This window comes from Schistocerca americana, chromosome 4, assembly GCF_021461395.2.
Source record: "Schistocerca americana isolate TAMUIC-IGC-003095 chromosome 4, iqSchAmer2.1, whole genome shotgun sequence".
NCBI classification, from domain to species: domain Eukaryota; kingdom Metazoa; phylum Arthropoda; class Insecta; order Orthoptera; family Acrididae; genus Schistocerca; species Schistocerca americana.
In genome coordinates this window covers 496,880,658-496,907,840 of record NC_060122.1, presented here as the reverse complement: position 1 = coordinate 496,907,840, position 27,183 = coordinate 496,880,658, and the positions used below count along the sequence as shown (strand labels likewise).

The 27,183-nt window shown below is 38.5% G+C and overlaps 1 protein-coding gene across 1 annotated transcript in view; it reads left to right on the top strand.

Annotated features, from left to right (window-relative positions):
* LOC124612924 (lon protease homolog, mitochondrial-like) overlaps positions 1 to 27,183 on the top strand; it is a 152,767-nt gene that overhangs the window by 111,142 nt on the left and 14,442 nt on the right. The window contains exons 8-12 of the mRNA XM_047141420.1: positions 10,499 to 10,638; positions 12,767 to 12,888; positions 22,313 to 22,473; positions 24,591 to 24,696; positions 24,790 to 24,957. Of these exons, the coding sequence (XP_046997376.1) occupies positions 10,499 to 10,638; positions 12,767 to 12,888; positions 22,313 to 22,473; positions 24,591 to 24,696; positions 24,790 to 24,957 (697 nt within the window). The remainder of the gene's footprint in view (positions 1 to 10,498; positions 10,639 to 12,766; positions 12,889 to 22,312; positions 22,474 to 24,590; positions 24,697 to 24,789; positions 24,958 to 27,183) is intronic.

Sequence of the window (27,183 nt, the reverse complement as noted above, 5' to 3'; positions counted from 1 at the left end):
CGATATGTGTGACAGGGGACCTTACCTTGGTCAATGAATTCAATGAGGTTAACCAGTGGTGGGCTGCCTATTTATATCCCAACCACAACTAAAAAGCAAAATTTGGGTGGTGCAGGTATGGACCTTGGTGGGACTACTTATGAAACAGGGTGGAAATATCTAAGCATAGATGTAAGTACATTTCGTGGACGTATCCCTAACACTCTTCCCAATTTACAAAGTCCCATGTATAACCGACTGACTCTTCGTTTGCTAAGTCTACTGTGTGTCCCACATTGACCGAGGCACGTGAAATATCCTAAGTCTGGTTCCTGCTGATGAGTGTCATGGAGATTGCATCATTCGCTCGTTGCGCTCGTTGCTAATACTGCACACTCCCCAGTAGGGTAGGAGGGCCCCGTTATATGGCGTCTTTTGCATGTTACCCTTCTGGAAGGTTCGATGATGCTGCACTGTGCATGGCTGATCATGCGGTTAGTGTATGATGCCAACCATATTTGGCTCTTCTGGAATATCGCCTCATTGCTAACCTGTAAGCTATGGGTAACTAGTCCTGTAGCCCGCAATTGCGTGTCACAAGAGCAGCAGAGCCAGCATCTGTCATTGAGTCCAAATATTGGTTTGCCACTTCCAGTGCTGAAATAAGCAGCCTACTGCCTCCCTCCAGGAATGACTTTCTAAGCTCTTTTAATGAACTGGTCAGCATATTTTGATTTTTATGACACATTTAGTACTCTTCTTTGTGGGTAGTTGAGAAGATGGCTTGATTACGTAAAGAAAGCGTGTCAAAATGTTTTTGGTAGTTTGAGAGAATACGGAAGTAAATGAAAGTGTTTCCATGTTGTTGTTGTGGTCTTCAGTCCTGCGACTGGTTTGATTCAGCTCTCCATGCTACTCTATCCTGTGCAAGCTTCTTCATCTCCCAGTACTTACTGCAACCTACATCCTTCTGAATCTGCTTAGTGTATTCATGTCTTGGTCTCCCTCTATGATTTTTACCCTCCACACTGCCCTCCAATGCTAAATTTGTGATCCCTTGATGCCTCAGAACATATCCTACCAACCGGTCCCTTCTTCTTGTCAAGTTTTGCCACAAACTCCTCTTCTCCCCAATTCTATTCAATACCTCCTCATTGGTTATGTGATCTACCCATCTAATCTTCAGCATTCTTCTGTAGCACCACATTTTGAAAGCTTCTATTCTCTTCTTGTCCAAACTATTTATCATCCATGTTTTACTTCCATACATGGCTACACTCCATGTAAATACTTTTGAAAACGGCTTCCTGACACTTAAATCTGTACTCGATGTTAACAAATTTCTCTTCTTCAGAAACGCTTTCCTTGCCATTGCCAGTCTACATTTTATATCCTCTCTACTTCAGGCATCATCAGTTATTTTGCTCCCCAAATAGCAAAACACGTTTACTACTTCAAGTGTCTCATTTCCTAATCTAATTCCCTCAGCATCACCCGACTTAATTTGACTACATTCCATTATCCTTGTTTTGCTTTTGTTGATGTTCATCTTATATCCTCCTTTCAAGACACTGTCCATTGGGTTCAACTGCTCTTCCAAGTCCTTTGCTGTCTCTGACAGAATTACAATGTGTTTCCATAGTCTGACTGAACATCTGCATGTCACATGTCAGGATATGGGCTTAGAATGTACAAAAAACAATTGATACTACATGCCAGAGTGTGGTGCGACATGACGTGGCAATGTGCTAGCCACTTAAGATTTGATTGTGATCCAAGAACAATTACAGCTCCTTGTGTGCCATTCTAGACTGTATTGTGCTGTCTCACAATTGTGCATCTGATCCCTTGGATTTATTTCTTGGCCACACTGTGCCAGACCTTAAACTTGGAGCAACATGAGCTAAATGATAACGTAAGACACCCTGGGCTGTATAAAACCCCTATATATATATTAATTAAAAAGCCGTATGTTGTCTTTATGTAGAATAACTGCCAGATAAAATACCACTTCAGTAACTTATTTATGAAATTAACACGTGTGTAAATGTTTAGAATTAGTATTAATAAAAAAAAGCACAAAATATTTCCACTGCTACAGCCTTGGAAATGTCAGATGAGGATGTCAAATGGGGTAACAGAAGAAAAATTATCATTAGGAACAATGATGCTGCTAAGTGTAACACATCCAACAGCTGTTTTTTAAATAACGATATCTTGTGAACTGGTTATGAAATATCACTGTGTGTTACGTTGTAGGTATATCCTTTTTTGTGGAAGGGGGCAGGGGGGAAGTTGCTTTTGTGTGCATAAAACACTCCAGTTCCTTTTCCCAGAGCTAAGATCATTCATCCGAGTTGTCGGTAGTAATGCTTTTTTTTCTTTCTTTCTTCTTCTTCACTGTCCATATTAACAAGAAGGTAGGTTTTACAACATGTAAAAGACATTTGTTCAGAATTAATGAGATCCCATGGGAGAGAAACCTATTCCACCTGGTATGCAAGATTCATGAGAGTGGCGAGATATCCTCAGGCTTCAGATACAATGTAATTATTCAGATTACAAAGAAAGTAGATGCCTGCAGATGTGAATATTCCTGAACTATAAGTTTCAGACAATGGAAAAGCCAGGATGGAATAATGACAATAGAGACCAGTCTCAGTGGCCAGATGCAATGGTCATGTGTAAGAGAGAGATGTGCTTGCATGAAGGTCTTTTGGCTGAAAGTATACTTGTTTTGCAGTCTTTGTTGTGCTAATCTGTGACTTAACATCTCCACCATGAAGTGAGCTGTAATATTCAGGAGTCGTGGTTGCAAAATACTGCCACAAATTACATACATAAGATTGGAAAAAACTGGTACGAGCCAATCTCGAGGACGATTAGTTTGGATCTGGAGAAATGCGAACACACTGACCCTGTGATTACTCTTGGAAGATCGGTTGAAGGGTGGCAAAGCTATGTTTATAGAATTTATTGATTTAGAGAGAGCTCGTGACGTAGGCTGGTATACACACTTCAAAATTTTGAGAGCAGCAGAGAGAAAATACGTGAAACAGAGGGTTACTCATAACTTGTACAGGAACCAGACTGGAATTGTTAGTAGTGAAGGGCATAAAAATTGTAGAATGATATTACAAAGCATGTGACTAGAGTAAGCAAATTCAAGTGGAAGTAGGCTGCAGCAGTGACAGAGGAAAAAAGGCTTAAGCAAGATAAACTAGCATTGGGAGCAGCATCAAACCAGTTTTTGACAGACCTTTACATCAGAATTATATGTTGAAATGAGTGTATATGTAATGGTTATCATTTTGGCTTAGATCAGATAACAGGGAAGTTGTAGCTAAATTTGTAATAATTACAGCTAACTATAGATGTAATAAGTAAGATTATCTTAAAGAAAAATTCAGCTGGATGAAATGACCTACCCACTAGAGTGCTAAAACAGTTTCTAGTATAATATCAGGATCTCTCTATGAAATAATTAGTCTGTCATTCGAAGAGTGCTTGCCAGTTGCACTGAAGTCGGCGTATGCAGTAGTAAACATATTATTCCAGAAAAGCTCGAAGGTAGATGTAGGAAACAACTGATCAAAAGTCTTCTCCCAATCTTTTCAAGCTGCAACTCAAATCCAAAGTGTTATAGAAAATTCTAATAGTATCCCTTGAAATCAGTTTGGCTTCCAAAAAGACAAGAATAAGATATGTCATTAATGAATTTATTCAGAAAATGTATTTATCTTCAGACAAGCCTCAAAAGTCACAGCTGTTTCCTGTAAGTTGTATGAAGTGAAGAAGAAAAACCATAAGAACATATTTTGAAAAAATTAACAGTCACTTCAAGAGATACTTCTGAGAAAAATCTGTATAGGGAATCAAATGAAATCTGTGACTTCATTGAGGATCTTATTAGGGAGCATGCAGCATATATAAGCAGATGTAGATGTTACTTCAGGTGTGCCCCAGGGAAGTGTGGTGAGGCCTTTGCTGTTCATGTTGCATATTAATGACTTGGCAGACAATATAAATAGTAGCCTCAGACTTTTTGCTGATGATGCAGTTTTCTACTATGAAACACTATCAGAAAAAAGCGTCACAGATACTCAGTCAGATCTTGAAAAGATTTCCAAGTGGTGCAGAGATTGGGAACTCATTGTAAATCTTTAGAAATGTAAAACCGTGCACTTCAGAAAACACAGAAACAGTGTCCTATAACCAAAATAACAATGAATATAACTATAACTATAACTAAAACAACAATGAATCACATTTGAAATCTGTCAACCTTTGTAAACATCTGAGTGTAACAACAATTTGTTGGAATATGAAATGAAATGATGAAGTAGGCTCAGTCATAGACATTGAAGAAGATGGCAGACATTGATTCATTAGTAGGATATTAGAAAAATCCAATCTGTCTATAAAAGAGATTGCTTTCAAAACTCTTGTATGAACAGTCCGGATATATTGCTCAAGTATGTATGGTATATCGTATATGACTAACAGGAAATGTTGAATGTACACAAAGAGGACAGCATGAATGGTCACAGACTTGGTTGACTCATGGGAGGGTGTTTCGAAAATAATGAAAAACTTGAATTACTGAGACATGCAGATAAATAATTATCCTGTGAAAGCATAATTAGAAAATTTCAAGATGCAGTATCAAATTACAAATCCAGGAGTATACTAAAACATCCTACCTATTGCTCTCTCAGCGTGTGTTCATGTGAGATTCTGTTCACACATAAATAGAAGTATGCATACCATTCCAATGTTCAAGATGTTCATTTTGTTAGCATTAGAGCCATTGATGTTATTATTTTGAGACAAAGCTAAAATTATCGAAAGAAGCACAAGTGTTGGGTTAATGAATATGTTTAGCATTGTAGTGTATCTGAATACTGTCGAAGAAATAAAGAAGGCAAGTAGAATGCTGTTTATAAACCTTACTTGCTGGTCATACAGTGAATTCACACTAATATTTCATCTTACTGGACCACTGTCAGCAAAGGAGTATATGGCATACAGAGATGCTATACTGGTACTGACAAGCATAGCCCTCATACGTTGATTTCTTACTGCTGGGGACAAGTGCAGCAGTTTGATGATCCGGTGTTCTTCTTCGAATTGTACAAGTTGTGTACCTGTTAGAAGTACGAAGTCTTTTTTTATTGGCCAGGGTTGACTTTTGTTTCCAGTTATACTTATTTGTGAGAAATTGTAGACTGTAATTTCATTTCATTCCAATAAGTCAGTGAAATTAATTTACCAGAAACAAAAAATTGCATGATTAATAATTGTCAAAAAATTCTTTATGTTTCTCATTAATCCTTTTGACCATTATGCTAATGCAGGGGAAAATTGAATGGGTTTGACAAATGAATTTTTAACTAATCATTGGTAATTTAAAAAAAAAGCAGGAAATGAGTATAACTGCAGTCAGGCACACAATTGTATCACAAGTCTCCCTACCTGAAATGAGGAAACTATGGTGCCTGCACATGGTGACCCCGATGTGCACAGAAATTAGATACTTGTATGACTTTGCCTCGTTTGAGCACTCCCATGCAAGTTCGTGCTACGGCTGCATGCCCCTACTGCACATGGAAGACTGCATTTTAATTGCAACAAGGACAGAGGCATTTAAGCAGTCACTCTTTCTGTGTGCCATACACAAATGGAACCGGTAGTACAATGTGGAGTATCCTCTCCAGCACCCTTCACTTAGGTTTATGGAGTAAAGATATAGAGGTGTTGAAATTAAAGTGGCAATTGCAGTAACAGAAGCGAAGCTTGCAGAAGATGACAGATGACTTTTCAGCTCAGACAGAACAGCAGGTTGCGGAAGTACTATGCCTTGATGGAGAAATCTGGGACAAAGGAAAATTAGGAAGTTAAATAGGCCTAGTACATATGTAAATCAGTTTAAGATACCTTAGGAAGTAGGTGCAATGCTCTAGAAAAGGGGTTTGCAAATAATTTTAGTTTGGTGTCTGGATACATTCTAAATTTTTGTAAAAAAAAACCCTCATGTTCCTTATTAATTTTTATTTTCATGTGAAATGCAGTAGATTGGTGGAATTGTATTTATCTGCAGTCTGCAGTCTTGAACCAGATTTTTAAATTTATATTTACACAGGGAGCAGCTTACGCAGAGTGTCTAGAAGGGGCACGGATATTAATTTTCAGCGAGCAATATTGGTTCTTCAAAAAATTCATTATTGAAAATGAAGTTTCATTAACATAGTAGCCAGGCAAATGGATAATTTTTTGCAATTTCCATAGTGTTCTGGGACATGTTTACTCCAAAATTCTTTGGCAGATGAAATTGTATATGTTTGCAAGGAAATGTGTTCCTGCAATTCTGTTATCTCCATTTGGAGTAAATTGTTGGAAAGGTAGAAGAACCTCACAACCACATCAGTCCTTTCTTCCACTGGAGAAACTTCAGGATCGATTTTAAGAATTGCAGCAACTTTATTTTTTTATTTGCCAAAAATGTTCAGGCACTAATAAACACTGTTGTTCTGCAGTAAGTAAGAATGACTGAATCACACTCAGATATGAACTCCTGAAACTCTTTGAACTGTCTGTGATGAAGAGCAGAATGAGACCTTATAAAATTAATCACCTCTATCGACCTGTCCATTACTTCTTTCAGAGTGCCACTAAGTTTTCCACAAAGGGCTTCTTGGTGAATAATGCTCTGGTAAGATAGCAGCTCAGCATTCTTATCCTTGATTCTGTTTTTCAGGCCCTTTTCTTTGCTGATCACTGGGGCACTGTCAGTTGAAAGTGACACCATTTTATGATAACTAATATTTGATTTTGTCAAAGTCAACAGAAGCCTTGAATGAATCTTCTCCGCAAGTCAGCAATATTGCTAATAGTTCTTACCTAAATGCTTTACTTTCAATAACCAAAAATCATTTGAAAGTAGAATTTGTTTGTCTTCAGTGATGTCACATCATTCAAGTAGTATGGCATAGCAGGGAACTGTCTGCAGAAGTTTGAGCAAATTACTATTGTTGTCAGCAGCCAAAATTTTGGTTTTTCTTGGATTCCTTCTTGCCGACAATGGAATACTTCAAATTGCGGCTCTCCTAAAAGTGTCGCAGCCACTTCCAACATATATTTTTTTATTAACTCAGATTCTGAAAAAGGCATCTGGTGTTTATTAAGCATCCAATACGCATGCAACACTGCTTCAGTAGATTTTTCTTGCTGGTTCATATAGCAGCTTAGTAAAGTCAGTTTTATTTTTTAAGAAGTTAGGTATGTCTGAAGTTTCTCTGGATAAGCTCAAATACTTGGAGGAAAAATTAGGATGACACTGGTGATGAGTTTTTTCATATTGCCACTTTAAATTGGCACTTCAACAAGAGCGACAGTTTTGTTGCATATGAGGCAAACTGGAACAGTTCGAGGCCTATCAGGTGACGTAAAACAATATTGTTCAGTGCATTCAGTCAAAAACTTCTTAGTGTCACTATCAACTTTACACTTTTTAGCAGTCACCTACATGCGAAAAAACGTTATAAGCCTTGACAGTAACAAAACAGTTTGAGAACAGCTCTGTACAAGATCGCAACAACTGTAACAAAGTGACGATAAAGTTTGCTTATTGTATTTACAGAATGATAGTTATTGAACCGTATGAAAATAAATAAATTAGTTACAAACTACAGTGTTGGGTTATGACATGTTCAATATGCCTGCCATCATTGGCGACGATGTGGCACAGACGAATATTGAAATTCTGCATGACCCACTGAAGTGTTGGAACATCGATGCTGTTGATGAATGGCTCTTTTCAGCTCTGCAATGATTCTGGGGTTATTGCTGTACACATTGTCTTTAATATAGCCCCACAAATAGGAGTCGCATGTGTTCAGATCTGGAGAATATGGCAGCCAATCAAGACCCATGCCAGTGGCCTCTGGGTACCCCAGAACCAGAATACCATCTCCAAAGTGCTCCTCAGGACATCAAACACTCTCCTGCTTCGATGGGGTTGAGCTCCGTCTTGCATGAACCACATCTTGCCGAAATCAGGGTTACTTTGGGTAATGGGGATAAAATCATTTTCCAGAACTGTCACGTACTGTTTGGCAGTCACTGTGCCATCAAGGAATATCACACTGATTATTCCGTGACTGGACATTGCACACTACACTGTAACCCGTTGAGTGTGAAGAGACTTCTTGATTGTGGAACACGGATTCTCAGTCCCCCAAATGTGCCAATTTTGCTTATTGGTGAAACTATCCAAATAAAAGTGGGCTTCATCGCTAAACCATACCAAATGCGCATACTAACTCCCATCATGCCCTACAGCAAACCGCCCAGTTTGAACATCCTACCGCAAACCGTTCGGAAGTTCTGACGATTTTATTTCTTATAGTTCAGTAACTGTTACCCTGTTATTTTGCTCCTTATAAAAATACTGCTACCTGCCACAAAGTGCATGCCATAAAATTGGAATTTCACATCAAAGTTTCATAAAGTGTCATTAGGCTTTTGTTAAAGTTGCGTGCTCTGATTAAAAGAGGATTCATAGGTTGCCAGAGTCAGAGATTGATTTATAAAATTTACTACGTCGTTCCATAAAATTCTTTGGGTGTACAGAGCTTTTATGTGGATCAACACAACATGCTGTGTTGATTCGCCAACAAGCTCCCTTCTGCCCCCATCTTTCTTGTGCTACAAAATGTAGCAACTATGTATTTAATCTACATACTAACCATTAACAGCTCAAATCAGTCACACAACTACTTGCAAAATAGTATAAAATGATAAGGGTGGATCTCAAATGAATTGTTTTGGTGTTTTTTTAAGTAATTTGCTTGGGTAATTTATACTTTCAAATAAATTTTGGAGGGCCAGTTGCCAACTGTGGCTCCAGAATATATACTAATGACACCAAATTCCAAAATCCCAGATATGACAGAGCAATATCCAGAAAATAAGCATTTAAGTAGCAAGGCATGTGGAAGATTTTGCTAAAAGAAATGCAGAGATGAGGGATGCAGAATTAAAAATAATAATAATAATAATAATAATTCGATGATAGTTTCCTTAGTGTGTTACAGTTCTAGCAAATAAAGTCATCAGGTGGCATTTACTCAGAGAATGTTTTACAGTTTTATTATGTCTACCTGTATTGGTGAACTGAAAAAGATAAGATGAATTTTGTCCATGGATATTTGCAGGAAGAATCAGGTGCATGGGCCGTCATAACTACATAAAATCGGAATAGCTGTCTAGCATTCAAAGACATTTTCTTGTTTTGGTAATGGATTTCAACCAAACAATGGGCAGTGAATTCAGCATTATTGAATACAGGGTCAAATCCACATACCAGTATCACATCAAAGGAATGTGTAAATATTGGGACAAAAACTCATATCTGAGGACCAAGTAGAAGATAAAGAGTAAGAGTTTGGCTCCACAATTAGCAGTTGCAGAAGAACTGGCTATGATTATATGTTGAGATTCTGAAACATTTGTTTACTGCTAGTAAAATTGAATCAGTCAATCATGAGCGAAGCTGTTAGACCAAAAGTACTAGGAATGGTGGGAAACATTTGGGGGTCATGAAATAGTGAAGATCATCATTTCAAACATGACGTGCTCCCACAATAAATTATGGATGAAAAGATAATAAGCAGGGGGAGAAGCAGCTGCACCAGTAAGAGAGAAATCCGTCCTGAGAATTCGGTCAAGAGAGACCAGCTGTTACACCAAATATGGTAGCAATGAGGAAGATATGAAAGAGTATTTGAGAGAGCTGAAAATAAACATATGGGTGCTTTGACCATTACTTGGGTCAGGAAGGATCATGAAGATAAATAAAACCATACTGGACAGACTTTAACAGACTATGTCCCTGACAAAGTATTACAAGATTTGTGCTACGAAGAACAGATAGGAATTAAAGAGCTGATAATGCCTATTGTGGAAACTAAGTGATAAGATTGGAGATCAACACATTGACTGATATTGGCTGTGCAATGTCAGCCATTTGATCATAATTTTATCACTAACTAATGGAAATAGAAATACCACCAAACATGCCCTGTGTATGACAAGAGATATGCAAATTCTGTTCGAAATAAATGTAGGAAATGAAGGAACAAGGGTAACTAATTTTTACATTGCAGCAGATGAAACATTAACAACACATCTTTCTGCTCCCCTATCTCTTGGTAAATTTTGTGCTTAAGGTAAACAGATTGAGCTCGAAAAGAGCAAAGCTTGATTTTCACCTGTGTAATTAGGTATTTTGTGATGGAGAGGAGACAAAAATTGTGTTATTTGGATAAGATGTGAAAAAGGAGTAATGCCAGTGGAGAACTACACTTAAGCAATCGTATAATTACAAATTAATATGGTGTGGCAAGTGTGATGGGAAGTGGTTCAACAACTCTTCCACAACAGTGAATATTTTATGGATAATTCTGTTTTGTGCATTGTATGCTATAATTTATTATTATTGTTGCAATATCTGTTTCAGTGTAACGAGAAATTATTTAGACTGGCTTACATGCCTTCCCTGGGGTTTAACAAGTGAAGAAAACTTGGACATAGAAAGAGCAATGGAAATCTTGGATGAAGATCACTATGGTATGGAAGATGTGAAGAAGAGAGTGCTTGGTGAGTTTAGATTCTCTATAGAAGTAGTATAATTTATAGTAAAAGCAAGAATTAGAAGGTTTTACTCACAGCAGGGAGGTATGTTACTCTGTATCAGAAGGACTCATGAACAAGAAATCGCTTTACTTGCCCAGCAGTGGGATCTTGGAATATAGTTGTTGTATATTAAGTATGTGTTTATGTGAATGGTTCTTCTGATGTGTAATTTTTAAAACCTGCTGTAGGATGCCCATGACTGCTGTAGAAGTTAATTTTTTACAATATTGGCTAGTCACATAACAAGCACTCATTTTATGGTATATACATTCTACAGCTAGGTAAAGCATGTTTATCTCCTGTTATTCATAGAGCCTCGATTACATTTTGGATGAGTACTGTCTTGTGCAAACTAAAGGGTGTAAAAAATTTGCACGACACCTATGATTTTTATGCTGTGCCTTAGTAACTTGTGTCTCTATCACTGTTGTTGCTACATGTTCACATTTCTGAGTCCTCTGATTAGGTATGCATTCATACACATCCAGCATTATGGTTGTAAATTTGCTAACATATGATGGGGATAATGCACTGAGACAAATCCTTCAAAGACTGTTGTACATGTCAGTATTACAAAGACTTAACTAGTAATGGCAATACCAGCTGGTAAAGCATGCATATTCATCCAGGTAAAGCGTGCACATTCATCAAAGTATCTGAACCTTATCTTAGATAGGTATCAAAATCAAGGATCATTATGAATGTACAGCCAAATGCTGTAGCAAGAAAAAGGATCCTAAAAAAATTGATGTGCAGAAGATAAAATGAAAACCAATAGCTTGTGTTTCTCTGGAGTCAAATATGCCTGCCCAATCTGGAAAAGATCTGCGCATGTGGAAAAAGTAGATATTGTGCTGTGTAGTAGCTGATTACAAGGAGACACCAGCTCCCTACAACCTGTATAAACCAGCAAACACTTCTGCTTCGACAGTGCACTGACCAGCTCATAAAATACAATGGGAAATCCAGACAGCCCCTTCACGAAAGGCATGCCATTTATTGGTCAGAGGAGACATTTGTTGTACCAGAACTAAAATGAAGAAAGACTCTCAGTGAGCAGTTGTGATACTAATGAAGACCAGCCTACCAAGATTGGGACCTCAATGATGAATACAATGTTCTTTTGAATGTTACCAGGTCTAAGACATTAAGCACATCTTAGAGTGCTTTGCTTTTTAAAGTGTCCTGCTGCATGGTGGCATGATTGAAGTAACACTGTTTATTGAACATGAACTCAATTGAGTACAGTTTGAGGACAAAGTTCATGCATGCTGTAAAACTGCGAATGTGCTTTTGTGATGATTGAAAAATACAACGGAAATGAATTTCTGTGGTGATTAAATAATACAATTGAAATTACCTTATGTGGCAGTTATGTTGCCAATGCACACAAGGACGATGTCCTAATTGTTGGTAGAGGTGATTAGCAGTGTCTTCCAGATCAGTGGTTGCACAACATTACCTGGGAGTCCGGTGACAGCCAAGATGGCAGTGTTGGTGCCCTTGGCATAGTTTCACTATGTGGCTGGTGATCTGTCTGAAAGCTAAAGTTGAGCTGGCTGTCGAGGGACTTGGCGGTGACCTAATTACTCACGTGGAGCAACGCAGGCGTGCAGCCATGTGGACACATTTTTAAGTTCTCCTTTATTAGGTATGCATCATACATATGATTAAAGTTGTAAGAACACCTAATTAACAGAAGACTGAACTCTCATAATGGGTTAATTGTAATGCATAGCTACATAGGTTTTGAAATGCTGATCATAGACTGTATATAAGAATGAGAAAGCCTGTTATTCAGTTGTAATGTACACAAGATATCTCGCGACATGGCTTGCCCCTCTCACTCTCTTGTACCTTGTCTCACAGTGCCAAATGTTCTGTTCTCAAACAAGGTGATTTCTTCTTTATGAAGACTCAATTTTTTCCCAGCACTTAATAAAACATATACATTAATATTTTGTGTGAAATGACCCTAATGTGCCATACACTGTCTATTGCAAGCTAGTGTGTGTGTGTGTGTGTGTGTGTGTGTGTGTGTGTGTGTGTGTGTTTTATAGATCTCTGATGTTTAGTGTTCTTTATTTGACAGAATTTATTGCTGTAAGCCAGCTCAAAGGATCAACACAAGGCAAAATCTTGTGTTTCCATGGACCTCCTGGTGTGGGCAAAACAAGCATAGCACGCTCAATAGCACGTGCTCTCAACAGGGAGGTATGTAATTATTTCTTATAGAGTGATTAATAGTACTAATTGTACCTGAAACAGCAGCTTCACAGTTTACCAAATTCACTTACCTCTCCAGCTTGGTTGTAAAAGAATGTTGTAGTTTGTAAATGTGATTGGCCCCTGAAAAAAGCCTTATTGCAGCGGTTCCCAACCTTTTTCGAATCGCGAATTCCTTCTACAACAATCTGTGTTGGGTGAACCACTGTCTTGGAATATACATACAGTAGACATTCATAAAATTCAGTTCTGAGCAAAAGATTTAATAACCTTAAATTAATTTAAAACCTTAATTTAAAGTTACAGCTTAAAAGTTATGCAACATGTGGACCTGGTTTCTATTATAACTACTCGCCTCTTCTTTGGAATTCAGTGAGAAGGTTGTACCTGAAGCCAGGAATCACTGAAGTTAAATAAAGTCTCAAATCACTTCCAGCACACAGTCTGTTTCTGTATTTATTTTTTAAATAGAAATGAGAAGAAAACAACTGTCCGCACAACTGTGGATGAAAAGGGTTATAAAGCCATTATGGCTTTATTTGATAACACTGGGAACTCCTTTAAACTTAACCAAAAAGCAATTAATGACAAACTTTTCTGTAACTGAAAACCAGTGGAAATTTCAAGAGGTTGCTCTTTTTCATTTACGCTTAATGTGTATTCTAAAACTGTTGACTCTTCAAAGGGATTGTGAATCCAGTTGTTGTTATTGGACATAGCACAGAAATATTCTCTGAAGTTTTTTCCTGAGTCTCTTCAAATGTTCTTTAACCTTGTTCTTGGCATTTTTGTCCAAAGAAAGATGATTGTCCACCAGGAAATTATGAATGGTATCAAAGCATATAGTTTGATTCCTATTGAAATACATTTCCCAAAAATTAAGTTTTTTAACAAATGATTTGATAATGTCTTGAGCAGCATAATGTTTATATTTGAGCTGTGGAGACATAAGTTTAAACCGTTAAGTTTTGAGAAAATGTCTGCCAAAAAAGCTAAAGCCTGATCCAGATTTTACCTTCCTTGTACTTAGAGTTGTGATAGGTGTGGCTGGTGAGAAAAATGTAAACTTCACCTTTAAGTTCACACAGTCTGGAAATAGTTCTACTTTGAGATAGCCACCTAACTTCAGTGTGACACAATAAACACTTATAAATGCTTTGCGTTTCCTCACAAAGAACTGCGTAGATGTAGGAATTTGTAGGGCGAGCCTTAATAAAATTAATTTTTTTCACTGCATTGTCCAGCATAGATTTCGAACCATTATGTGTGTGTTTAGAAACAAGAGCATGTCTATGAATGGAACAGTGTGTCTAAGAAGCATTTGGCACTAACAGTTTCACTTTGACAACACGGCTGGCATAGCACCCTGCCATAGATTTTGTACCCTCTGAACAAATATGTGCACAGCGAATCCTTTCTATTGAATTTTTGTTAAAGTATTTGTCGGTTAACTTAAATATATCTCCTCCCATAGTTCTCTCTTTTAATGGTCTGCAGAATAGTAGCTCCTCTTCTACAGACTCCCTGTGAATATAACAGACAAAAAGTAACAAAATTATTAAATTGGCAATATCAGTTGATGTGTCAAGTTGAATAGCAAAAGAACAGGCACAGACTCTTTCCAAAATTTTATTTTCAACATAATTTAACATCTATTGACTCCGGAGGTTGATCGTATTGTCGGACAGTGGTATCATATTGACTTTTTTGTGAAAGATTTTCCAAGCGTTCATTGTACTACATTATTTATACATAGCGACACTATGACTTCAGCTATTGAATGGGGTTTTCGGTCATAACAATTCTGTAACTATCACGATAACATGCTTCAAGAACATTCTTATTGTCACTGTTTGAACTGGATACAAAAGTACTTAAATTCTATTACTGTTCATTAGCCTTTTGTATTAAAAAAAATCAGAATATTTGTTTACATGGGTGGGGTGTTCAGTTTCTAAATGGTGTTTCTGACCACTGGTAGCTAGAATGGCTCCACAAACAACACACTGTTGTCTTTCACAGTCCCCGTCACATACATATGAAAATACAAGCTCAATGTAGTTAGGCCTAACCTCAAAACATGCCATTATGGAAAAGAGTTTTGATGAACCACTTGAAATATTCTGCGAACCGCGTGGAGTTCGTGAACCACAGGTCGGGGCAGGGGGTGGGAAGGGGGGGGGGGGGGGAAGAAACACTTGCTAAGATAGTTTTTGTGTTGTGTTGTCTTTATTGGATGGCATATTATAATTTAATTCATTGTTTATTTACACCATGTGTTTGAGATTCAGATATTTACTTTAGGTAATTGAAAACTGCATTAGAGATATTTTTTGTGGACTCAGTTTGAATTCGCGTTTCACTAATCCCAAAGTCCATTATTGTTGTTGTCACTTGCAGAGGAAAATGCACTCTCTTCAGTTGAGTTGTACATAGCAATGGCTATGTCAGTGGAAGAATGACAAATTTGTAGATAAGTAAAGGAAAAAACATTACATTATTATGAAAAGGAAAGCTGCAACTAACCAAGATGCTGAGTCGCAGATTATTGGCCCAACAAAAAGACTCACAATATAAGATTTCGACTGTCAGATCACACACACACACACACACACACACACACACACACACACACACACACACACACACACCACTGAATGCAGCCTCTGGCAGCTGAAGACAGCTTAAGCCACTGGGTGTGAGTGTGTGTGTGTGTGTGTGTGTGTGTGTGTGTCATCTATTTTCGACAAAGGCCTGGATGGCCGAAAGCTTATATTGTGAAAATCTTTCTATCTGTGACTCATCATCTCCACACACACACACACACACACACACACACACACACACACACACACACACGAATGCATCCTCTGGCAGCTGAAGTGTGTGTGTCATCTATTTTCGACAAAGGCCGTGATGGCCGAAAGCTTATATTGTGACAATCTTTCTATCTGCGACTCAGCATCTCCGCTAAATGGTGAGTGGCAACTTTCCTGTTCATAATATTGTTACATTCCATCCTGGATTTTCCATTGTTTGAATAACAGAACATTTGTAGGCATGGTGTGTGTATATATATATATATATATATATATATATATATATGCGAGCCCATTAGGACTACGCAGAGTACTTAGTGGCGTGCATTTGCCTTTCTTTGTGCCCATACTTTTTTCATTCTTTTTCTGTGGGCTTCTTTTCTTTCTTGAGACCACGTTGTTCCAGTCTTCTTCTTTGGTTTCTCCTCTTGGTCAGCTTGCCACTTGTGAATTTTGGAGCTGAAGATTACCCTGTTTTGGATATCCTCTGGTGTAATTTCTGCTAGTTTCAGATCTGTTTTGATTTCACCTATCCATTTCATTGGGTCTGTTTTAGATTTACTCCTGTTTTCATATAATTCAACTATTTGCTTTGTAAGTCTGTCCGGATTCATTCTTTTGATGTGTCCATAGAATCTTAATCTGCATTTTCTAATGCCACTGTGAATATTAGAGTATTGTTTGATTTCCTGTTTGCCTCTGAGCCGATACTGTTCATCTACAAGTTTTGGGTCTAAAATTTTTCTTATGATCTTCCATTCCTTTTTCTGAATATTTTCTATGTCTGTTTTCCTGTTTAAAATTAGTGTCTCTGATCCATATAGGCATTCTAGTTTTATGACGGTATTGTAATGTCATAATTTTGTGCACTTGGAGACACATTTTTTCATGTAGATATCTTGAGTGAGTCGATAAGCAGTGTCCATCTTTTGGCATCTGACTTCAGTGGCTTTCATTTCTAGTCCATTTTCCTGAATCGTTTCACCGAGATATTTAAATTGTGGGACTCGTTTAATTTTGCAAAATTTTGTCTCCATGAATGTTGGTGCTTGTTTGTTGCAAGTCATGTACTGCGTCTTTTCAAAAGATACTTGCGGGCCGACTTTTTCCGCAGTTTCTTTCAGGAGTTCAATTTGTTTTGTGGCTGTTGAAACAACGCGAGTTAAGGTGGCTAGATTGTCTCCAAATGCTAAGCCATCTACTGCAAATTTTCCTCGGCCGAGAGTAATTGGTTGTTCAATCTTGAGGACTGATTTCAGTTTGGGCCATTCTTGTATCACCTTTTCAAGGACGCAGTTGAACAGTAGTGGAGAGAGTCCATCTCCTTGTCTTACTCCTGTTTTTATCTGAAAAGGTTCTTAGATTTCCCCCACAAATTTGACTTTAGATTTTGTGTCTATCTATGTCTGTTGTATGATTGCAAGTGTTTTCAGACCTAAACTGTGTTCTTTTAATATTTGGAATAATGATTGATGATCAGCTGAATTGTAGGCTTTTTCAAAGTCAGCAGATGTGCAAACTACATCTTTGCCACTTCTTCTCTGATGTCTTAAGATTAGTTTTAAGTTCAGAATTTGCTCTGGACTTGAACAGCCTGGTTTGAATCCTGCCTAATATTCTCCAATTTTTGGCTCTAGTTGTCGTTGTACTCTATCGAGAAGGCATTGGGATAGAACTTTGTAAGCTACTGATATCAATGAGATTCCCCTACAGTTGTTTACATCCAATCTATCTCCTTTCTTGTGTAGAGGATGAATTAATGCATTTTTCCAGTCATCTGGAATTTGTTCTGATTGCCAAATGTCTTCTATTATTTCGGTTCTTTCTTTTATAGTATTTGGGCCTGCTGATTTGAGGATTTCTGCTACAATTCCATCTTCACCTGCAGCTTTATTGTTTTTAAGATGTTTGATCTGGTTGGTTGGTGATTTTCTCTACATCCGGTGATTATGAGTTTGGGTTTGTGGACTCAGGTTCCTGAGGCAGAAATCTTTGTGTTGGTTCTGGGCAGTTCGTCAGTTTTTCAAAATACCTTGCAAGTCCTTTGCAATTTTTGTGATTGTTCAGTGCAAATTGCCCATTTCCTTTCTTGAAGCAAAGATTTTGTGGCTGATAGACTGTGAGTTTTGCTTTGAAATTCTTGTAAAAATTTCACATGTTGTTTCTTTCGAAGTCTTTCTCGATTTCAAGTAGCTGGTCCTTTTCGAATTTCTATTTGGTCTTTCTGATTAATTGGGCTGTCTGTTTCCTTACTGACAAGAATGTTTTGTAATTCTGCTCAGAGTTTCTGCTGTTCCAATTGCTGTGTGATTTTTGTTGAGATTGGATTGCTTGTTCACATTCTTCTTTCCACCAATTGGTTGTGCAGTTTTGATTAGTTTGCTTCCGAGTTGCTTCCAATTGTAGAATTCCAATTGGTAAATTTATTTGATTTTAACTTTATCATTTAACCCAAGGGGGGAGCAGTGCTATGTGTGCCATCTGTCTGTGGATCTTGTAAACTTTGTTCTGTGTGTTATCACATTTTTAAATGTTTTTCTAGTGTATTTCTGAGACAGCGATTGGAGACCATTCTAGAATTTGCCCGAACGAGTGAAAACCTGCCAAAAAACCACACTCAGATGGGCATTTGCAGCCGATCAACAGCTGTCAAACCTCTGGGCAGATTCAGTCTAGTGTATTTACTCAGATCTGAGCCACACATTTTTTCCAGTGGTTGTAATCCAAAAAGCTGCCTGTGGCTTATAATCGAGTGCAAAGTAAGCGGAAATTCTGAAAAATGTTGGTAGGTGCTGCCACAGCTAACTTCTGCCATCGAATATATGTAGCACTACACAGGTATGCTTTGCAGGCACAAAGATAAAACTGGTGCCAATACCTCTGCATCAGTAAATAAATTAAAAAAATAGGGAGAAGACAAGCTTTTTTTTCTCTGCCCAGAGTTTCGACCACCACATTTTCATACATTAGCCAACAAAGTAAATAGAAATTCCGTATTTTTCATCTTCAAATGTAGCAGCCTTTCAAATATTCGTAGCACAAAAATAAATTTCTTTGCTCTAAAATACCAACAATGCACAAGGCTTTAGGATTTTTGCATGAGTTGATACGCTGGGGCTCATTAAGATTTCATGTAGCAGCACCTATTGCTTAGTGTAAGATTGAGATTGTGCTGCTGACTTCACTGTTTTATAAAAATAACTGTACACTATCTGTATTACAAAATGAAAGAAAATGTAAATGCTATGCCAGTGTAAATGGAATTAAAGCTTATTCTTAGTTGATGCAAGACTATAGAAACTACCTTCAAACTATTTTTGATTGAGATACAGCTTTTCCATAATAAAATAAATTACCAGTGACATAAGAAGTGCTGAAAACAAAACCAGACATGGCAATAGTGGTCAAGTGATAACCATCAAATTGTCGCAAAAGTCATGACACTCAGCCTTTAAACATCCTCAGCAGGAACGCTAAATGTAGTTGATGCTCTGTTCAGTTGTCATTGAGTTTAGGTGCTGCCATGTAAACAACAGGAAGTGGTTACTTGATGCTAACATTCTGTTCCTGTGAGTGATTGATGTTGGATTGTAGGTGCCCTCTCCCCACACCCCCTCCCCTCCTCCAAATGAAATTAAAATTTAAGTGTGTATCAAAAGGATAGTGTGATGAGAAATGGTGGTAGTTTATTAATCAAAGTAGACTAGATACTCAAAATTGAAGCTGCTTGCTAGATTGTTTGGGCAAGACTCAGTATGAAGGTTGAACATTAACTTATTATATGGATCCTCCTATTGACAGCTGGACTGAAAAATTAAGAGAAGACCTCAGCTCTGTAGTATGTAAGTTCCTCAGACATACTGACATTATCAGAGGTGACTTTAATCATCCAACAAGATACTGAGAAAATTACATTTTTGTGAGTGATTGATGTAACAAGGTGTTCTGAGAAACATTATTAAATGTGTCTTCTGGCAACTGCCTATAACAGGCAGTTTGAAATACCAACCATGAGGGGAAAAGTATTTGACTGAATAGAAATGTCTACAATAAGGGTAGCAGAAGTAAGACACAGAACTACTATCCATTGTCTTTGACATCCATTTGTTGTAGAATCTTTGAACACATATTGAGCTCAGACATAATGAAGTATCTCAAACAGAATGGCCACCTCCACACCAAACAGCATGGATTCTATGGATTCTGAAAACAGCACTCATGGGAAACCCAATACACACATTCTGAAAGCCAGGAATCAAGGTGTTTGGTAGCTGCAGTATTTCTTGACTTTTGAAAAACCTTGTAATTGGCACCACACCTACACTTATTATGATAAGTATGATCGTGTGGGATATCAAATGACATTTGTGACTGAATTTTGGTAAGGAGGTCACAGCATGTTACCTTGGATTGACTGGCATTTTCAGATGCAGAAGTAACAACTGATGTGGCTCAGAGAAGTGTATTGGGATCCTTGGTGTCCATGTTGTACATTAAGATGTTGCAAAGAATGTTGACAATAAACTCTGATTTCATGCAGATGATGAGAAGTATTGTCTGAAAAAAGCTCCACAAACATTCAGATGGATCTTGATAAGCTTTCAAAATGGTGGTACCTTTCTTCAAACATTCAGATACATAAAATTATCCTTATTACAAAATTAAAAAAAGTAATATTGTTCAATAACAATATAGATGAGTCACGATTGGAATCAGTCAACTTGTACCACAATGTAACAGTTTCGAGAGATATGAAATGCAATGATCACATATGCTCAGTTGTGGGTAAAACAAGTTGGGGATTTCAGTTTTTTGGTAGAATAGTAGGGAGATGCAGTCGATTTACAAAGGAGTTTGTTTAGAAACCAATCATTTGTTCCCTCAAAGAATATTGTTCAAAAGCGTGGGACCCGTCGTAAATAGGTCTATTGTTTGATCCATGGGAGAATATCAGGGAGGTGCTGAAGAAACTGAACTGGCAGACACTGGAAGATACGCACAAACTGTTGTGTGAAATACTACATACAAAGTTTGGAGATCAAATTTAAGTGATGAATCTAGGGATATATCACAGCCCCCTATGTATCGCTCCCATAGGGATCATGAAGACTAGACAATGTTCAGAATGAATTTCCTCTCTGCTTTCTGACAGATCTAAACTATTTGCCAGACCAAGACTTGAATGTGGGATCTTTGCCTAGTGCAGGCAAGTGCTCTACTGACTGAGCTATCCAAGCACAACTTACGATCCCCCCTCACAGCTCTACTCCTGCCTGTACCTCATTTCCTACCTTCCAAACTTGTTCCAGATTCAAGTCCCGGTCTGGCATACACAATTTTAATCTACCAGATTCAAGACTAGACAATTACAGTACGCACAGAGGCATTTGGAAAATCATTCTTGCTGCTCTCCATACATGAATGGTATGGTAAAACATCCTGATATGTTGGGATGTGCCCTGTGCCTGGTGTGCAGAGTATGAATATAAGTGTTGGCCTGCAGCTGTTCACACTAATAAATTAATTCACAGCAGTATAGTTTAGTTACACACATAATATGACCAGGCTTATGTTTATTTCCGTGACATTGGATACTAACCAAATTCATCTCATTGTGCTAACCAAATTTACCTCATTGTGACAAATTGTGAGAAGCATTGAACGTTACATAAGGAGAAACAAAAAACCAGTAGTATTCTGTAACTGTCATAGATGCCGGAGTTATTTACGCAACTACAAGAAAAATGCCAAATTTTTCTATATTTTTGTTGAAAACTACCAATTTTTTGTTACAGTGTTAAAAACTGCTGTTTTGCACAATATTTTGTGTTAACATTTAAATGAAATTTTCATGTTCCTGTGTCATCAATAACACCACCACCACCACCACCACCACCACCACCACCACGTGACACCCATTGCTAAATACAGGCCTCCCCCTGACTTTTCTACCCATTACGGGCTCCTGCTGTTGACATCCATGTTACTCCTACATGTTTCCTAATGTTATCTGTTCATCTTCCATTTGCTCAAGTCTCAAAATTCAGAAAAAGCTTCCATCGACCATCCATTCTCATTTGTGTTTGTCCTGTCCACCTCCATTTCATTTTCATTACAGTAATAATTATGTTATCTAATCCAGTGTGTTTCCCAATCCTTTATTTGTTTTCCTGTATTTTGTAATTATTCCCAACACACATCTTTCAATCTACTGACCAACCCATAGTTTGTTAATATTTTTTGTGTTTACATCTCATTGTCATAAGTCAAAACTGATGGTACACACTTACGCAAACAATGTGTTTCAGTCACATCAGTAGTTCTGCGAGCTTAGTTTTATCCCTATGTACAGTATATTATTGTCAGGCCTCCCTGTGTCGGGCCTCAGTGCCCAGAGACAGTGACCATGTGTGAATGTTTGTTTGTTTTCTGCATCAAAAGGAGGACTTCATTCAAAAGCTTTAATATAAGAAGCAGAACTTTGTTGTTGTTGACGGATAATATCAGTAGTTGTGTGTCTTGTTTTGTGTGTTCTCAGGTAGTTGTTGTTTCAGTGTTGTAATTTGTATCATTTAATTCTTTCTTGTTCACAGTATTTTAGATTCAGTGTTGGAGGTATGACTGATTTTGCTGAGATTAAAGGACACAGAAGAACCTATGTAGGTGCTATGCCAGGAAAGCTGATTCAGTGCTTGAAGAAAACAAAGACAGAGAATCCTCTTATACTGATAGATGAAGTGGACAAGATTGGCAAGTAAGGTCTAGTCTATAATATGACCACTGTTAAAATCTAAGAGATATGAAATTTAAAAAAGCAAAAAAGTAGCACGAGATCAGTTTGTGAGGTAAAGATAAAGGCTTAGTTCTGCTATTCATTTAATGGGGGAACATCCCAGCTTCAGTAAGGAGCTTACCATCAGACTTCTTGGACCTTGCTTTTCATAGTCAGTGTTGGTACCACGTGAGCTTACAAACACAACTCCCACCTCAGTCTCGCAGTTTCAATTTTGTCAGTACCTTTCTGCTACTTTCCAGGTTTCACAATAGTTGTTCTCAAGAGCTTCTTCAAGCAACACTTCTGGAAGGAAGGATGTTGTGAAGAACAGGCATAGCCCTTGCCTAGGGCTTGTTTGCAGAATGATTATTTCATGTGCACTATTTTGGAACTTCCTGTCAGAAAGGAAGTTGTGAGGATGGGTCACGAGTTGAGTGTGGATAGGCCTAGTCCAATTTGTTAGTGTAGTGGCTGTGAGACAAAGCTCTGCGTTTGAGTACCAATCCGACACAGAGTTTAAATCTGTCAGGAAATTTCTGTACAGTGCACAATGCAATACAGACTAATGCATGTAGCCATCTTTTTTATTAATATAATCTCTGTCCTCTGTAGTGATCAGGTGACCATTCTTACACTGGTGTTATAAGCAAGACACCTCTTTTGTGAGATGACGGGCCCAAACTACTGTTTTGATTTTACTTAACATACTGAATTTGTTAGTCAGCCCACAGTCATGTTTGTGTAATTTAGTGAGTTGAGTCATTTCTTGTGTGTGTGTGTGTGTGTGTGTGTGTGTGTGTGTGTGTGTGTGGGCACGCTCGCGGAGGGGGGCTGCGTGTGTGCGTGCATGCATGCTGACGTTTCCCCAAAAGCTGATGGTTTATTTGTGCTTGTGAAGAGCATTATGGAAGAGAATTCTCATGATATTTATGTTGTCCAGTCCTTGCAGCAAAACTTCAATTTTATGGCTTTTACCATTTATTATTCCAATTTCCTGGCCCAAATGACCTTGAAAGGCCACTAGAAAACACAGGCCTAGATGACAACCAGTAGGTGGTGCTCCTAAAATTTTTAAGCACTGCTGTCACTGTCTCAGCGCTGTGTGTTGGCCTCAGTCTCGTGCCAGCCCATCGCTGCTTGCGGCTGTGCTGTAAAGCTAGCTGCCGGCCGGAGTGGCCGAGCGGTTAAAGGCGCTACAGTCTGGAACCGCACGACCGCTACGGTCGCAGGTTCGAATCTTGCCTCGGGCATGGATGTGTGTGATGTCCTTAGGTTAGTTAGGTTTAAGTAGTTCTAAGTTCTAGGGGACTTATGACCACAGCAGTTGAGTCTCATAGTGCTCAGAGCCATTTGAACCATTTTTTTTGTAAAGCTAGCTGCCCAGGGTCCCAGACATCTGTCATGTTCTGACTATGCTCTTGTATTGATCTTTGCACTCATTGGTGTTTGGTTCCTGATATTGCTATGCCTAGGCTCTCTATTTGGTTCTCTCTCTTGACTTATTATTCTGCCATGTTGTCTTCATTGTCTGTCCACCACTGTTGTTGTCTTTCCGTGTTTTTCGGCATCTCACCATTGATGCCCTCGGCTGGTCTGCCAGCGTCTCCTGGTCATGTCTGATACGGTACTATAATGATGTAACTCCATACACAGTATATTGTAAGTGAGCAACAAGGGAAAAAGAGGATGGGCTTAGAGGGATGGATGGGACAGATTAACTGAAGTTATCATTTAAGAAGAGTATTGGTAGGACATAGTTTTATTTTCATTAATTCCATTCCTCCTGCTTGCAAAACTTACATAGCTTGTGTACATTAAGTCATTTTGTGAAGTACTGGAAAAATAAGTAAAAGGTTACCAAGACTCAAAAATGGTCATTTACTAAACTGAATGTTTCGCTAGAAATGCTTGGAGTTGCTGCAGCCCGGTGTGTTTCTTCTTCCTTGCTTTTAAGTTGTAGAACTAACTCTATTCTGCTGCATTCTCATACATCTATTTATCCAAGGGTCAGCCATTGACATTTATATAGCTTAATAACATAATATCCTGTTATGTGAACTCAAAAAATAATAAGACATTTATGATTTGATTTTTAGGGGTTATCAAGGAGATCCCACCTCGGCATTGCTGGAAGTATTGGATCCAGAACAAAATCACAATTTCTTAGATCATTATCTAGATGTTCCTGTTGATCTTTCAAAGGTAATTCACATGAATTTGCATTATCTAGAAAAGTACGCTTGTATTATGGTGAGCACATTTATGAAATTTACTTTTCTGCCAATTATATTTCAGGTGCTTTTTATTTGCACAGCCAATGTTACAGAAACAATTCCAGAGCCATTGAGAGATCGAATGGAAATGATAGATATGTCAGGTTATGTCGCTGAAGAGAAGCTTGCTATATCAAAACAATATCTTGTTCCCCAAGCAATGGCAGAGTGTGGTCTAACTCAGGACCAGGTATGATTTACTTTCACTCAAATTAGGTGTGATTACTACTGTGTGCAATAATAAGTTTGCGATATGTTTAAATCATATAATCTGCTATATTAACAAAATAGTATGTCCCATAAATCTCTTATAAATGCTCATTTTAATGAAGAATGCCGTTCAGCCCACACAATAGAATTTCAAGCAACAGCATCTACAATAAGAAAATAGCAAGCTAAGGAGCATATACAGTTAGTTCGTTGTGTGCTGTAGAATCACTCATTATAGCTATATGTGGGTTAAAGAAAAGTAAAATGCTGTCGTCAACCTTTCTGTCAAAACCCTGACCTTTGCAGACATCTCAGTACTTTCTAAACGCCTCACATTTAGCCCAAAATTTAAGTGCAGCTATGCTGGACTTGTACAATGCTCTCATTCCTTTATGTGTTGTCTGAAGGGGACACAGTTCTTTGCCATGCACTCCACTAATAATAGCCAGCCAAAACACCAAATAGAACCTGTTTAAAACAGTTCCAACCTTCCTCCATCTGTGATCCTCCTCCTCCTCTTCTGCCTAGTCACATTTCAGGAGTTCCTCACTACTAATCTGGCCTCACCATCTTTTCCTAAATATCCCCACTGTGGTCATGAATTGTGGTGACTGTGTGAATGAGGATCTCCACCAAGTTCTTGACACCTCTGTATATAAACCTTACAAATATGATCCCATCCCAGAAGCCCAACACAACCCCTCCTCAGGGCCTTAGGTCCCTCCTAAATCCTAACACCTGACACCATCTCCGTCATCACACAAGGAACCTCTTGGACTCCTAGCGTTTACATACTCCCCACTGCACAAACCCAACCAGACACTTTCCCCTACTGGTCGTCCCACTGTGGCTCGTTACAATATATCCACAGAATGAACTTTTGCCATTGTTGGCCAACACTTCCAAACTATTGTCTGTAATCTCCCCTCTTACATCCAAGACACTGCTCACTTCCTTCACACCTTTTATCACTTTCTGTCCCGTTACCTCCTGACTCCTTGATGGTCACTGTGCACGTGATGTCCTTATACACCAGTGCCATGCCCGTGACCTTATGGCCTTGGAACCTTTCCCAGTGTCATCCTGATACCAAACCACCATCTCTTTCATAATTCTCGTGGCCCACCACTTCAATTACTTCACTTTTAGAGATCAAATCTGTAAACAAATCAGTGCTGCTGCTGTGGGTACTCACATAGCACCATCCTTTACCAAGTTAGTTATGAGCCATCTGGAGGACTACTTCCTATGTCCAGTCAAAACCAAAACCCCTTTTTCTGGTTCAGATTCATTGATAACATTTTCATGTTTTTGTATCATTGTGAGGACAACCTCACTTTCCTCCATATCCTCAACATGCACTCCCAAATCCACTTCACCTTGTCCTTGTCAACTAAATGAGCTTCCTAGATGTTAATCTCACCTTTGAGATGGCTCCATAAATACTTCTGTTCATATCAGCACATCACTCACCCTCCACTTCGACAGCTGTCACCGGTTCCATGTCAGAAACTCTCTTCCTTACAGCCTCTCCCCTGTGGGTGCCATATCTGCAGTAGAAAGCAGGAGTTGTCAAATAAGCTAATAACGTTGTCAGTTCCTTTATTGACAGCCAATATCCTACCCATCTGTCCCATGTCATCTTCTCCTCTGACACCGGTAATCCTGTTAAACAGTCACTGACCACCACTTCTCTGACTACCCAGTATCACTCCAGCCAGGAAAAGCTCAACCACACCCTTCATTAGGGTTTCAGCCACCTCTCGTCATGCCATGAGGTGAGTGATATCCTACTGAAAATACTACCTGTGTCACCTAAAGTAGATATCCTCGTCTGTCCTTTTTCCAATCTTGCTTGCACCAAATTCTACACCCCATGGATCATTCCCTAGTGGGTGACCGAAGTGCAAGACTTGTCCCATACACCCAACTACCAACTCCTACCACAACCTAGTCTGAGGCATTTTCAACTCTTTAAAAGGCAGGACAAGGTGTGAAAGCAGCCGTGTTATATTAGCTACGCAGCAATTGGTGTGCAGTATTCTATATGGACATGACAGCTAACCTAATGTCTACTCACACGAATGGCCACTGCCAAATGGTGGCCAACCATGAACTTGACCATCCATTTGCTGAACATGCGGCACACCACTACATAGATGGCTTTAATAGCTGCTTCACTATGTATGCCATCTGGATACTCCCT